General features: G+C 47.6%; 2 protein-coding genes across 11 annotated transcripts in view; one reads left to right on the forward strand and one right to left on the reverse strand.

Moving 5' to 3' along the window:
* Positions 1 to 309: 309 nt before the first annotated feature.
* On the reverse strand, positions 310 to 9,940 carry LOC100116878 (bromodomain-containing protein 7). Of its 8 annotated transcripts, none has more exons than XM_008210246.4 (4): positions 6,491 to 6,757; positions 2,600 to 3,119; positions 1,324 to 2,513; positions 310 to 1,226 (listed from the first exon to the last, which is right to left on the reverse strand). In XM_008210246.4, the coding sequence occupies exons 2-4, from the start codon at positions 3,001 to 3,003 to the stop codon at positions 619 to 621; spliced, it is 2,202 nt and encodes a 733-aa protein (XP_008208468.1). In that variant the 5' UTR covers positions 3,004 to 3,119; positions 6,491 to 6,757; the 3' UTR covers positions 310 to 618. The 8 variants fall into 8 exon arrangements, with proteins under 8 accessions (XP_008208468.1, XP_008208467.1, XP_032455711.1 ...); XM_008210245.4 differs by lacking the exon at positions 6,491 to 6,757 and adding an exon at positions 5,392 to 6,054; XM_032599820.1 differs by lacking the exon at positions 6,491 to 6,757 and adding an exon at positions 5,376 to 6,021.
* Positions 9,941 to 10,745: 805 nt separating this feature from the next.
* Positions 10,746 to 14,556, forward strand: part of LOC100116848 (solute carrier family 12 member 4) — a 147,668-nt gene continuing 143,857 nt past the window's right edge. For 2 of the 3 annotated variants that reach the window (XM_016987985.3, XM_008210249.4), the window contains exon 1: positions 10,746 to 11,067. In XM_016987985.3, coding sequence (XP_016843474.1) covers positions 10,869 to 11,067 — 199 coding nt within the window. In that variant the 5' untranslated portion in view covers positions 10,746 to 10,868. The remainder of the gene's footprint in view (positions 11,068 to 14,556) is intronic. The other variant, XM_008210248.4, reaches the window with a different exon arrangement.

A 14,556-nucleotide genomic window follows, 5' to 3' on the forward strand; every position in this document is an offset into this window, starting at 1 on the left:
TGAACTCGGCTGCGTGTGCAGTGTGCACCTACCCGCATATGCCGGTAGCTATACCTATATATATATATATATATATATATATCCTTTCGGCATTTCTCGGAAATCAGTTATAGGACCTGAAGTGTTTACAAACGTCAATTTTTAGGAACAGTTGTATTTTATTTCGCGAGTAGTGTGCATCATCGGTCATTCGGTAGTATGTGTGTGCTGTCAAACAAATCGTAAATGCTTATAAGCGAATAACGCGAAAATTACTGAATTTACTTCAACTGCTCATCTGAACACAATATACGAGGTAAGAGTTGGATATTGTTTATTTAACAATGAATATATTATTGACATTTACAAATATTGATCTTTGCTCGTGATTGAGGTTAATTATAGGGGTATCAGAGCATTTTGAACTTTTGCTTATAAGTTTCGGACATAATAAACAAGGGAAAAAGGAAGTTTATTAGTAATAGTAAAAGCAGTTTTTAATTATCAAAGGCATCTGTATATTTTTTTAAAATTTAGGTTAGTCTTATAGTTTAAACTTACATATTAAACAAATTTACAGTTTTTTTTTCTTCAAATTTAAGAATCCAATTGACTATCTGTTAATAACTATATTACGTGCTAAGACTCTGACAGAATGTCTTCCAATGTTTTATCATCATGAAGGGGCGAGTGCCCTAACGTTGGGTCACTCTCCAGGAACTCTCGAAGTTCAGACTCTAGATCGTTAACTCCAGATGTTTCTGTTGCACTCAGTATGGATGCAGTTTGATTTTGCCCTAGAACCATTTGAATGGGTAGCTGCCCTTGCCTGACACTGTTCAAATCTAATGACATAGACATTGGCAGCATATTATTTGCTTCTTGGTTTGTACCATTTTCTTGAATTATCGCGTTTTCTGTGACGATTGAAGGATTGTGTGTGATTGGTTCCACTTCCATTGGCTCAGGACCACCAAGTGGAGCTATTCCCATAGCTTTTCTTAAGCCATCAACAGGTGCAATTGCAGATGGTGGCAGTTTTTTCGCGATACTGCTTAAATTTTCCGTAATTTTCTCAGCAAGGCTGGCCTCTGTTTCTGATGCTTTTGGAATATTTGCTAAATGCGAAGGTGGAGGAGCTGAAAGACGATCATGCTGGGTTTGTCTAAGGTTGTTCAGCATGCTTGATGTGTCATCTAAACGATTTTGCAGAACTTCTCGCTCTTCTGCTACCTTCAAATCATCTTCTGTAAAAATCAAAATAATACATATTAGAAATTTGAGAAACTTATCATTCATATGAAATAAGAAATAATATTATTGATAAAAAATAGAAAAATTTACCTAAGCCTTCTAAGAAGTTAATGTCAATTCCAATATCTGACAAAGTTTTCAGTTGATCTATATCTACTTTAACTTTCTCAACTGGAGGAATGTTACGATTTACATCTTGAATAGGTTTTTCCAACAAATGTTTAATCTTTTCTTCCTCTTCCTTTAATCTTCTCTTCTCTTCTAGGAATTTCTTTGTTTTTCTGTGATCTCCATTTGTTAAAATATCTAATAAATCATCTACCATAGTCAGGGTATAGTCGCAGTCTTTGGTAAAGTCAAGGATAGATTCTGCATATTGTACAGCAGTCTCATCACCGTAAGTCTGATAAACTAAATCCGATTCCTCTTTTGTCAGATTGGCAAATGTTGAATCATAACTAGGAGCATATGATCCAAAGGCCCCATAATATAACGGCTTCACTGGTTTTGACATATTCCTTCTATCTTCCCTAAATCCAGCTAAGGCACCTGTACCATGGCTTAACTTTCCTATTAACTGTCCTAAGGACACAGGCCTCTGATTCGTTCCAGGAATGACTCCGTCGCCAGGTACAATAATCTGTAGACTCGTCGTGCCGTCTTTCTTTTGTCTAAGGAATCCCATTTTGGAACCGACGCGCTTAAGACTTAATTTTTCTGCGGCAGACTTGGCCGCCCCGCGTGCTTGTTTTAAAATTTCTTCTGGGGTAAGGTCGTCTGGAATAGCCTCAAATTTGCCCAGATTTGCCAATCTTATCTTTCTCTGAGTCTCTTTCCTCAACTCTTCAGCCTCCTCCATCTGTTCTTCTTGCTCTCGTTCCTTTTCTATTTGTTCTTCAGTTATATGAATATCGGGACTTACCAGATCTTCAGTGCCAAGTTCAAATCCGAGCTCATCTTTAGTCAAATCCTGCATGTAAACTAAAACCGCGCGCAATTGTTTCAATTTGTCAGGAGTCACCATTTTCAATCCAACGTGTAATAATTTTTTAGCTGCTTTATAATAAATAGTATCCGGGTGATTATACGTTGTCGCGTTATCACACATTAACTTAAAATCGCTTACAAACTCGCTAATGTTTTGATAATTGTTATCATCTATTTTTTGCTTAATTGTGCTGAAATCCATGGGATTCGTAATTATTTGTGAGTACCCTGGGGCAATGTTGTCTGTGACAGGCCATGCAAAAAATTGCTGAGGATCTCGTTTTTCCATTGACCTGAAAAAGACATTAAATAGTATTGAAATTGGTACAATTTTTGTTTAATAGACATTGATTTTAGTGGAAAATATAGTAAACCATACCTAAGTAAGTGCTCCAATAATCGTTGCAGCGGTGTCCTTTCTGCAATTTTTCTAAGAACACAGGTCCTAGGTTCTCTATGAGGAGATAAGCCACTAGCAGCAATGGGATTTGCTGGTCTTGGTTCATTGCTGGGAGGAATGATAGGCCTAGGAGGCAGTGATTGGTGAATGGGAGCAATTTTCTTGGGCACCTCTAGTATACTTTCATCCCCATCACCAACTGACTCTTGACTCGACTCTTCTCTCTTCCTCTTTTTGTCCTTGTGATGGTGTTTGTGGCGTTTATCTTTCTTCTTTTTCTTTTTCTTGAGTTTCTTGTGCCCGAGAAACCTATCGTACTCTCCTTCTCCCCCAGTAACTGAATAGTTGAAACCCAGCTGTTGCTGGTAGTGTTGAGATAGCATTGCTCCTTGACCCGGGGAGTCGCCACCTACGTGCTCTGGGGTACCACAACTTCCGCCAACCTTTAGGATTAACTTTAAAGCTGGTGGCTTCTCAGGTGTTGCATAGAATCCTTCCGCTGCAACATAAGAAGAAAAATTCTTAATAGACTTGCATTGTGAGAAAATCTCTTTCATGTAATTGTCATGGGAGGTGTTGACAGCATCTAATCCATTATATTCATCCATTTCAACGTTCAGAACAAATGCAATCAAGTAGTATATCCAAGGAGCAGCTCACATCAGTGATTCCTTCATAAAGTACGCTCATTCCCAAAACACAAATCCATATCGTCAGCAAAGCTCAGCAACTATTTCGGACAGCCAAACAAACGTTCTTTCACACAAAATAAGCAGACGTCTCTTACACCTCAGCAGCATCCGAGGTTCGTGAACGCGAACGAACGCGGTAGGAGAAAGCGCGCCGACATAGTACGCATACATACACAGTGCAGGTATACCTAACGTCTCGGGGTAAAAAAGCGTAAAGGGACAGGAAGTAGCCGAAGACGATGTTGAGAGACGAGTGAAAAGCCGAGGGAAACTGCGAGAGCAATGCGCGCGCTAAGAGGAAGCCGTTGCGCAGGGCTGATCGAAGAAAAAAAGGAAGCACGCAGCTGACTCTGTCTCTCTCTCTCTCTCTCTCTCTCTCTCTCTCTCTCTCACTCACTCACTCACTGTCTCGCGCTCATACCTTCTAGCCTCTCCCGCTTGTGTTTCTTGTGCTTCTTGGAGCTCATTCTCGCGCGCGCGAGAAGGAAGCGGTCGCCTCCTTGAGAATCCAGCGAGCACAGAGTCCGCGCGAGGGTCTGGGGCGGTGCGTCGACCCCCTGCGCGCGGCCCGATGTCCAGCTTGTTGCGGCAGCTGCTGTCGCGGCGCGCACTACTGTTTTCCTCGCGACGCGGACCCCCAACTGTACACTTGTAGCCACAGCACTCTGCTCTTTTCTCCCTCTCCCTCACTCTCTCTCTCTCTCTCTCTCTCTCTCTCTCTCTCTCGTTCACTCTCGCGGCGCGGTTATCTACTCGGTATATGCGTTCGTGGCTGATGTGATGCTTTTCGGCGAAGGGATAGAGAAAGCCGAATTATCGCGGCGATGCTATCCGCCATTGGCGACGTCAGAAACGCCGCGGACCTACAGCATGCCGTGTGCAACGCAGCGCTCCCCCTCTCTTTTCGGGATTTTTAGACTCCGTCTGCTACTACTCTCTTCTATACACCTATATGTATACGATATGTATCTCTGAAGCAAATGTATACATATACACAGCATGCGTACAATAGTAAACGTAGTATAGAATGCTGTTATGTATGAGTGTATGAATGCGCGAGGCGCCGCCGATGACGGTCACGGAGACAGCGTAAATACCGCGCGATGCGGCGAATGTTTACCTTGCCCGGATAGAGATGATCCGATGCGGAGAGGTGCCAAGGATTGGCGAAGCGCCGAGAGGTTATCGAGGATTTTTGTTTTCCAGTTTTCTTATTTCGAGGTTATATTTCACTGTGCTCTAATTGTTCGGCGCGCTTGTTTACTTCCGCAACGCAAATGACTATCTTATACTGTCGTCGGGATAAGGGCGCGCAACGTTATGGTTCATGTTTTTTATTTTTTGCTCATTACTCTGCTCTAATCAGGTCGAATCCTTGCATGATTAGAATTGCAAAAGAGAGAAGAAAGAATTATTAAAGTCCCGATTAGTCAGTCGCATCCGTCGTTGCTTCGAGTTACGACGTTAAATAGCAAGTAAGCTGATTCTAGGATAAAAAACGAGCCGAATCGGATGTAAATGCAGCAGAGAAACATAAATGACCAAATTTACTGTAATTGACCATCACTCGCGTCATTATGCGAGCTTATCGCGCCGCTGCTCCGATTTTTTCAACATGGAGCCACGTCCTTTCACGACTAGCGCGAACATTTAAATTTTTCCGCCTTCCGGCAACCGCCTTCAAAATGACAAAATTAGCTCCAAGCGTCGCGACTATAAGTACGTCCCGACCGAGTTTAGCTTAATCAAGCGGCACACTCCGCACGCAATACCGAGCCAATAACAAAGGTGCGACGTAAATTATACGTTTTAAATAGAATCAGCAACGAGCGTATACAACAATTTTCAGCGCAAAATCGACCTTTCCGAGTGTTACATTCTCTCTCTCTCTCTCTCTCTCTCTCTCTCTCTCTCTCTCTCTCTCTCTCTCTCTCTCTCCGCAGCGAGCTCGTAAAAAACGTTATCAATCGATAAGCCGGAAAAGTCCACCGATAACGCGTATACCGCAGAGCGAAGTTGCGCGTTGATGGGAAGAAAAAAAATTGCTTCGATCTCAAAATCACCTGAAGAGCTACTCACTGCGAGACACTCCTCGCCGGGGCGAATGCTTCAATAGACTCCGAACGTGTCTTTAAAAGGCAGCGTCCTTCGCCGGTACAACTGGTCGTTCTCTCTCTCTCTCTCTCTCTCTCTCTCTCTCTCTCTCTCTCTCTCTCTCCTTCTCTTGGCGTGTTCTCCTATATAGAGGAAAAAATAGCCACAATCGCGCAGTCCTCTCGTCGACGAAGAGGAGGCTTCTGCATATCCCGGCGCTGTCGTCGTCGGAGGCCACACCACACTCGCACACTGCGCAGACTCTCCGTCATCGTCGTCGTCGTCGTCGTCGTCGTCGTCGTCGTCGTCTCTCTCGCTCTCCCCACAAATCGGATTTGCTATTATACACCCGTTCCCTCTCCCCCTCTCAGTCTCCCTGTTCCGGCAGCGGAGGACTCCGGCGTGTGCGTGTGTATGGCAGTAGTATAGAACATCCTAACGCGCGGATGTCCACGCGCAGAGAGTCCGGCCAGAGAAAAATCGACCGCCGCCGGCTCGCTTTCTCTCTCTCCGTGCGCGTACGGAGTATCAGGTACGTGTGCAATCGCCGGGTTGCACCTTGTCTGTATAGCTGCACACCTATACACCTTTACGTACGTGCACTGCAGGCGCGCTTTGATAGGGTTTCCTTTGTCTCGCCAAGGCTGTCTTTTCTTGCTCTCTCTCCCTCTCTTTCACGAGCTCGAGCGCTTTTATTGCATGCCAGCAGCGTTGCGACTCCGAGTTAGGAAGTATGTGTGTGTGTGTGTGTGTGTGCGAGAGCGCAGAAACGCGCGCGCGGCCGATGTGTGCATCAGCGAGCGTACCGCCGTCAGGTGCAAGCGAGCTCCCTTTGTGCAGTATACAGCCTTATATACACAAGCCGGTGATTTGCGATTTCGAGATGCGCGAGGATGCGAGCCGACACTGCGCGTCCTCCGGCTCTTGCTCCGATTTCGGGCTTCGCTTCAAAAATCGCCACACTATCGGGAGTGTATAGGCATGCTTTGCGTTTATATTTATTAAAAATGCAAAACGAGCGAGAGCAGAGCAACGTTAAGTATCGCGCGCGATGACCGCACAAATATAGACGCGCCTAACCTACCTCTCTTTCTCTCCCTCTACCTCCGGCGGCGGCTTCGTCCTCTCCCGCAGGCAGCTGCTCCCGTCGATCCTCAGCAAACGACGTCCATCCAGACGTGACAACTTGGAGAGACTGCGAGGTCTGTGCGAGCGACAGGGACTCGCAGGAGGGAGGACCCTCGGAAAAGCGAAGGACGAGTGGCGACTGTGCGGCTTTATGATGACGGAGAGGAGCATAGCCGCAGGAGCGAAGGGCCTTGCCGCCGTTGCGATCGAAGGTGTAGACGCGCGCGCGCAGAGAGAGGGAGCTATGCGCTATACGTATACAAGCCGGACTCTCTGCTCCGCCCGCGTGTGTATATACCTATGTAGGGATAGGAATCGTGGCGAGTAGGGAGTATATATAGTAGAACGCAACGTGCCGGCGCGAGAAAGGGGTGCAGCGCGCGCCTGATCAGCTGGTCAGTGTAGCCGAGCGCTCGGAATGTCCGCAGCGCTGCTCCGATAGGGCCAAGCGCCACTTGTGGCGAGAGAGAAGGAGAAAGAGAGACCCTTGTATACAGTATAGTACAGCACACGCACACAGACACACGAGTACGCGTACTTTCGCGGCTAAAAAATGGCAGTTGACGTACTCTCTCGGAAGTGGGGGGACTGCTGCTGGTGTGTTAGACACGGGGTGCGGGGATTCCTGTGGGAAAAATGCGGTGTCGCTTTGATTTTAGACCGAACTACGCGTGTACGTCATGGAGTCGCCGGCATTTATCGCTTGTTGCAGATACGCGCTTGTTAGAAAATAACTTTTCTATATAGTTCTCATCTAGATAAGGCTTTATTACTTCGGAGCAACAATGGAGAAACGCCGATCGTTCTCTCGGCGCGCACTTGAGGCGTATTGAATATAGTTCCATTCCAGTCGTACAATAATGCCACTTCCAAAGTCAACGCACAAAGAAAACTCTCTATTTACTGCACAATATAATAACAGACTGCACTTACCAAGAAACCCACAGCGGCCATCAGCGTATTGTGTGCGCAGATCGCCTTCGAAAAACTGCGTCCGCGAAAACCGCAAATGTAGGTACGTAGAGGGCCGAAATCGAAGCCGCGCACACGCGGTTTACACCCAAAACTACATGTACCCGCACTATATCTATATCGCACGTAGTGTACGAGCGCAGGAGTGCAGTAAACGCGAGTCGCGTTGCGACTGCCGGCGCTGCGCGCGGAGAGCCCAAACCGACGTTATATAGGTATAAGTGTATACTTGTAGCGCGGCGCTCGGCGCTGCTGCGCGCGTTCCGATGGACGGAAAGGGAAAATAAAAATTCGTTTCGGCTGCAAGTCGCTCCGCGCGAAGAGAAAGAGGGAGAGAGAGCCGAATATAGTGCCTTATGTACGCGAACAAGAGAGAGAGAGAGAGAGAGAGAGAGAGAGAGAGAGAGAGAGAGAGAGAGAGAGAGAGAGAGAGAGAGAGAGAGAGAGAGTAAGGTTAATAATTTTCTGCCCGATTATTCTCGGCCCGACGCGCTCGCAGGCAGTATAGTCCGCTGGGATGTATAGCGGTGACGTAAAGGAAGGAGGCGCACATTTAGTACAAAGGAAAGCCTTGTGCGTATTGGAAACTTGGGTTTGTCAGGCGCACTCTGCGGTTTTGTTCCATTCTTTCGGGACGAAAGAGCTGTATAGGGTATTGATGTTTTAGGTGTATTGGAAGAGGATTTTGGGATGAGCTTTATCGACGTCTGAAATAAAGCTAATATGTACATGGTCGACCAATTACCATAGTTGCCATGGTGCGATGGCTATATCAAAAAGTTGCTTGAATATTAGTCACTTCTTTCACAGACACACCTAATGAAATTTTCCTGAAGTCATACACCCGTTGCGCACAGCCTTCTAACGCGATCGATAAAAGATCTCACGAGATCGCGAATGCACCTACGTAATTGAAAAAATATTTTTAGTTGTCCCGTGAAAAATATCAAGCGTCAGTTTCTCGTTTTGCAGAATCTCGAAAAAGCCACGCATCTATACGCATCATCCGCGCGGAGCCAGACAGAAAATGAAGCGAATAACGCACGCCCCCACGCCTTATATTCCAGCTCCGAATCCTTGCAAATAACTTTACGGATACCCGGCCCGGCGGTCTGCGCGAATCAATAATGCTGTACAGCCCTGTTTCGCCCTGCATTCCCGGCGGAGCTTGCAAAAAGCTCTCGCGCGCAGTGCTGCCCCCCTCCCCCCATGATGCCGACAGATGGCAACACCCGCCGCGCGCGCAGCAGCGAGTACGAGAAACTGACGCAGTAGCGCTGAGGAGACGGATCAGCTGCTCTACACACACCCCTCGATCCGTATGTATATATGTATATATGCTGTCCATTCGTTTATTCTACGTATATATCGTACTCCTTTTGGGCTCTCGCGCGCGCTGCTCTTTGTGCGGAGCAGCGAGCGAGCGTTTTTTTATCGTCGCGTGTTTCTTCTTTTATGAGACTAGACTTGTGCGTATTTTTGCTCGAGCTCCGGTTCGATCCTTGAATTCAAACGGGTGGGGCCAGAGAGGATTCGACGCTCGGGAGTCTGATGTCATTCGCTCTTCGAGCGCGAGTCGTTTTGCTTGTATGTTGTCTGGAAAGTTTTTTTTTTTATGTTTCACGAGAAATTTTCGATAAGCCGACTAGATAAGAGTTGGATACAGAGCGACGGTAATCTCTTTCTCTCTGTCGTAAATAGATACATACACAAACTCGTCTTTGTTGGGTTTGCTCGGATTTCTGGCCATAAAAGCGCGTGAAAGTTAAATTCATCGCGATAATAGTCGCGATTCGTTATAATATCATCCTCGAGCAGCTCAGCGACGGAATAGTGCCCGAAAAAGAGCTTCTCGAAAATTCACAACATGACGCAACGGTTTCTCCCGAAAAGAGACTCGCGCGTATACTCGACACACCGGCGTCGGCGTCGCTCCCTCTCGGCCTGATATATCCATAGCAGCCGAAGAAAATCCCCGTATACACAGCACACAGCCAGACACGAGCGCACACACACACACACACACACACACACCTCCCCGTGTGTCGTATAGAGACAGAATCGTTCTCTCCCGCTCCGCAGACTACGTCAAACACACGCAGCAGTATTGGCCTCCCTTGTGTGCGCGGCTCAGGCGGCGACGTTATATCAGTCCCACGCGAACGCGCTCGGCTTCGCAGTCACGAGAGCCGCGGTCCTTATAGCCGCTCCGCGAAGGAAAGAAGATACGACGACGAACTCGTGTAATACTCGCGCGAAGCGCACGTATGCTTATAACAAGCCGGCGGGGAAGCGCCGCCTGTCGCGCGAACGCCTGCAACATATCAGCTGATTCGTCGGAGCACGCAGAGTGCGATGCTTCGAAGAGAGACACGCTAGTGCCAGTGCGGAAGGGTTGTTGTTGACTGTGCAGCTGTGCGACGGGGAAAGGACTGCGGCGCGCGCAGAACAAAGCGCCGGACCAATTGATTCGCGTCCGAGCCGCGCAGCCATGTGTGTATGTAACGTGTAACAAAACGCGCGTGTATGAGCCGGCGAAAAGAGCGTCGTTGTATTTTCAGAAGCTCGATAGTGCGAATAGTGCGCCCGTTCCCGGATAAACCGGTATAGTAATTGCTCGATGTGTATATTTTTGTAATGGCACTCGAAAAAGCCGTCGTTGCAGCTATACTGTACAGTATATGAAACACATAGCGAGGCTCTTTCCTGCCCGTAGCGATAAGTAAAGCGCCGTCGTCTCGTCGTCTCGCGTGTCCCCTACTCCGAAGCTTTTGTTTGCCGCGGACACTCCTTTGTGCGATACGCACACGACGACCACGACTGTACGAAGAATACAATCTAATCCATATCCATCGAGATTCCGAGCCAGCGCGTGAGAGAATAATCGCGGCCGATGCATCGCCTGTGTATGCCCGCATGTCTACGTACTATTATTGGTATAAGCGCCTGCACGCGAGCTATTTCCATCAACCTCTTTTCTCGTCGGTGTAAACAAACAGCATAGTCGCGGCCGTGTCCGCGTGCACAGGTGGCGCATCGGGATCGGCCAGGGGAAAAAGAGCAGCAGACGAGGGGAAGCACGCGAAGTTCAAGATCGGCGAGTAGACCGGCACCGTTGCCGTCTCGCGTGTAGATATAACGCGTATACGCGCCCGGGAGTAGGGGCTCTATACACACACGCACACGCACACACACACACACACACACGCAGACAATCAAGAAAGAGAGCGAGAGAGAGGAGCAGAGCCGCTGCCACGACGAATTAGTCGCTCGCGATCGCGCGCGCTGGCATCCCGCGTGGTTCGTGCGTGTATGGAGAAGGAAGAGAGCAAGAGTGCGGGGGAGGCTGCTTGACGCATATCATGGAGACTCACGCGTTGATCGGGACCGAAGGAGGAGCAGACGTTAGTCTGTCGAGGGAAGTTTCAAGGGACGAGGCAGCCGCTGCCGCTTCTGCTCCTCCCGTCAGCATCATGCCCGAGAGGTTCACCGTGACCAAGGCCGACGCTATCATCGCCGAGCAGTATCTGCCGCTGTTTCCGCAGCTGACGGCGAATTCGGGTGAGTTTTTTCAGAGAGATTTCAAGAAGAAAACAGCATACGATCGCAGCTGCGCCTCAATTCTAATTCTAGGCTAAACGAGCTCCAATAGACCGAGTTGACAGCGCGCGCGCGCGCGCGCCTCAAGAGAAAAATCAGCGACGATATGCTTTAGCGCTTCTATACTTTGCATTCAGCTCTTTGTGATATTTTCCGTGTATCGCGATTTCGCGAGAAGTGGATTTTCACCCGCGCTGTTTGCATCGGTTCCGCGAACGATAAAACTTTACGCGCTTTGCTGTTCCCATCCGAGTCGCGTTCGATGCACTGAAAGAGCTCTGGCCTATAGGATATATTTGAATTACAAATCAATGCTACGCGTATAATGTGTACTCCAAACGATCAGCTGGTCCCGGCTCTCGGGTTCCCGCATTTATAAAAAGCCCGCTATCATCTCAACAGACGCGCGCGAGGTTTAACCCGCCGCACCTACTCCAATATCGTCTCTGTGATCGCTGTGCGAGGCTTGATACATAGAGCCCGCACGCGTGAATAATGACGCCGAGAGACGTTTCAATCAACGCCAATAAATCCTCGATTTGTCTTCATGAGACGCGGTACATGCGCGATTTAATCTTCTCAAAGGCTCCTGCACAGCCTCGCCTCGGTTAATCTGAATTTCCAAACTATTCGATTCGTTCCACGCGGCAAGAATGTATATATAGACGCGTATGTCGAGACGGAAGGTCTGATACCGACGCTGATGTGCGGAGGCAGGGATTATATGAGAGCTCGGCGCGCACTAGCGTGTAATCTTTTTTCAACGCAAATTGCACGTTGCCGCGCGACTTATCTCATCGCGCTCTCGGCGAATTTTCCGGAGTCCCGAGGTGAGCGTAGCTGTGTACAAGAAAGGACACATAGTGTTTGATTCGTTGGATTTTGGCAATCGAGGCTGGAATGATAACGTTCTTCCGAAGCGACGTTTTCAAGGTTTTCTCATTAAAGAAATCAAACGCCGTTCCAAATATCATTACACTTTGTAAGACTCCGTTTATTATGATCCCGACGAATTAACGCCGATGCATAAATCTTCCCAAAGCGTTTACGAGCCGAGAGCCAAGTCTCTCTCTCTCTCTCTCTCTCTCTCTCTCTCTCTCTCTCTCTCTCTCTCTCTCTCTCTCGGTATAATGTACACTGCACTGCGGCACAGCTCCACTCGCGCAAAAAAAAAAACGGCGATTCATCATGGTAATTGCAACCAAGCCCTGGGTGCACGTGTGTACAGACGACATCGCGATCCGCGCGAGAACGTTTTGCGTTTGACGTAACGCGTTTGTCCAGTGCGAGCTTTTTTTACAGTAGCCGACGCGGCAATTACACATACAACTATATACATGCGAGCTCGGACTATTTCACCGTTTTGTCGCCGCGATTCATTAGTCGCAAACGCGCACGTACACGCCGGGGCATCGACCGCTCGACCATTAGAGATGATGGAAAGCAAAATGAAGAGGAATGAAAAAGAAGAAGAGGCGAGAGTCTCTGCAGCTGTCGAGAGATCGAAAGTGATTCATCGGTTTTCATTGCTGCCAATTGAATTTTCGATCCGCACTCGCTCTGCGTTCTATTGCGACAGCGGCGTTTTCGATTCATGGCGGAGCCGTAAAACACCGCGCTCCTTTCTTTCGTTCCAGCCCTGCGTCAGTCTTGGCATGCGATATAGGTAAACGGTATTAGAACGACTCTTTATACGACTGTATGCGCGCGGGTTACATTTACCGGGCGTTTACTATGAAGACGCTGCGCTATATATACTGCCGATGTCGAGCGCGTTACGCAATATCGCGCGCGACTCGATAAAATGCAATTGCATCTACTTACGCGGCTGCGAAGCTCCGACTTGTGGGTAGGGCTTGGGTATACTTTCTTCTCGGGAGTGTATATCGATTTTTGCATACATGCACGCCGACCTTAGTATGCGCGCATTTTCTTTCCGCTCGCAGTACTTAATGCCGTGGGCGTTAAAGCGCTTTATCGATATTATTATCGCCGTCGTTTCCTTTATATATACACGAAAACCAGCACAATTTTAAAGCTTCAGTTTTGATTGAATGATGTTATATAGTCTTATCCGAGGGCCCGTATGAGGTTTGTTTTATTATTGTCACCCTATCTAACTGTCGTCAAGCGTACGCAAAAGAATCCCTTATCGCACGAAGCTCGAAAATAGTCCTCTTCTTGTAAAATATTCATAGTCGCTCCTTTCGTGCCGTTGTCGTATATAAATATTCGCACAGCCGCGGAGTCCAGGCTTCGTTAAATATGCAGGCGCTACTGTACCGGGTAAAAAAATAAGTGAAATTTCCGAGCACGAATCCGCCCAAACATCTGAAGGTCAGTGTTAATCTATTGATAGAAAAGAAGTCGAGGTAACATCGACGTTCTCGGGGATATATAATTTGGCGAAATTAGGACAGTTTCGCTTTCCTCCGGGCCGAACACGTGTCGATCGTGTCATGCCTTTTTCGGTACCTATATGCATATTTTTACTCTGGTCAGTTGTCAACGACTGACATAATAATATGCGAATTTTCCGAACTTTTCGTAATCTTTTTTACGCGCTCTCGGAAAAAGAGGAGGAGTCTCCTAGCTTTTAATAAGTTGGCCGCAGTGATCGGATTATACGCGTCGGGATTAGCGGCAGTTTTTAAAGAGTTTTTAACCCGAAAAGATTCGCCAGAATCGTAAAACTTACACAGCGGTTCATCAAAGCTGTTAGGATGGCATTCAAATTCTATTTGTAAATTGCATATTATAATATTATGGGTATGCGATTAAGCTTTTAAATATTTCAGTAGCATAATATAACATATCCGCACGATAAATGCAAACATTCTTGTTCTTCCCAAACGCTCGTTTTTTCTTTAACCTACTTTGACGAAGTAAATATTGATTACCAGTGCTGCAGTCGAATATAAAGGACTCCCCCGGAAAGTACAGGAACGCCTTGAAACTTTCCTTCAGCTCATCTCGATATCTTGTGTAATTCGAGCAAACGATTCTGAACGAGTCCTACAGCGCCTGGCTTTACTGAGCGTCGACGCTCGCTAATGGTCTCAAGCGCATCCGCTTCGAATCGCTCGTTCAATTTTCAAGCAATTAAGTTTACCCTCTATTCACATATGTATCATCAGTCGGCGATTAATCTCTCGCTATATCGCCCATTCACAATCCACGTCCAAAAGCGTCGCGCGCTCGTATACAAATCATAATACGCATCCGCGGCTCGAGTCTCAAAGTTAAATTTTCGGCGTAAAAGCGACAACGTTTACGGCTCGCGCGCGCGAGTGCAGTAGAGGCGGGGGAAATCAATATTTGGCCGGGTCTCGCGCGGAAATGCACACACACACACACACACACACACACACACACACTGTATCGCGGCACGCACGCAAATGAAATTTCGCGGAGTCTCTAGTCCGCGGCGCTGAGTATATTTGGCCGTGT

Source organism: Nasonia vitripennis, chromosome 4 (assembly GCF_009193385.2).
Source record: "Nasonia vitripennis strain AsymCx chromosome 4, Nvit_psr_1.1, whole genome shotgun sequence".
Taxonomy (NCBI): Eukaryota; Metazoa; Arthropoda; class Insecta; order Hymenoptera; family Pteromalidae; genus Nasonia; species Nasonia vitripennis.

Coding starts and splice junctions, on each gene's coding strand:
- LOC100116878 (XM_008210242.4), bottom strand. CDS start 3,483: ATGTATGCGTACTATGTCGGCGCGCTTTCTCCTACCGCGTTCGTTCGC. Junction 3,120..3,407: donor ACCTCGGATGCTGCTGAGGT/GTAAGAGACGTC, acceptor CTTATGTTGCAG/CGGAAGGATTCTATGCAACA. Junction 1,227..1,323: donor TAACTTCTTAGAAGGCTTAG/GTAAATTTTTCT, acceptor TGATTTTTACAG/AAGATGATTTGAAGGTAGCA.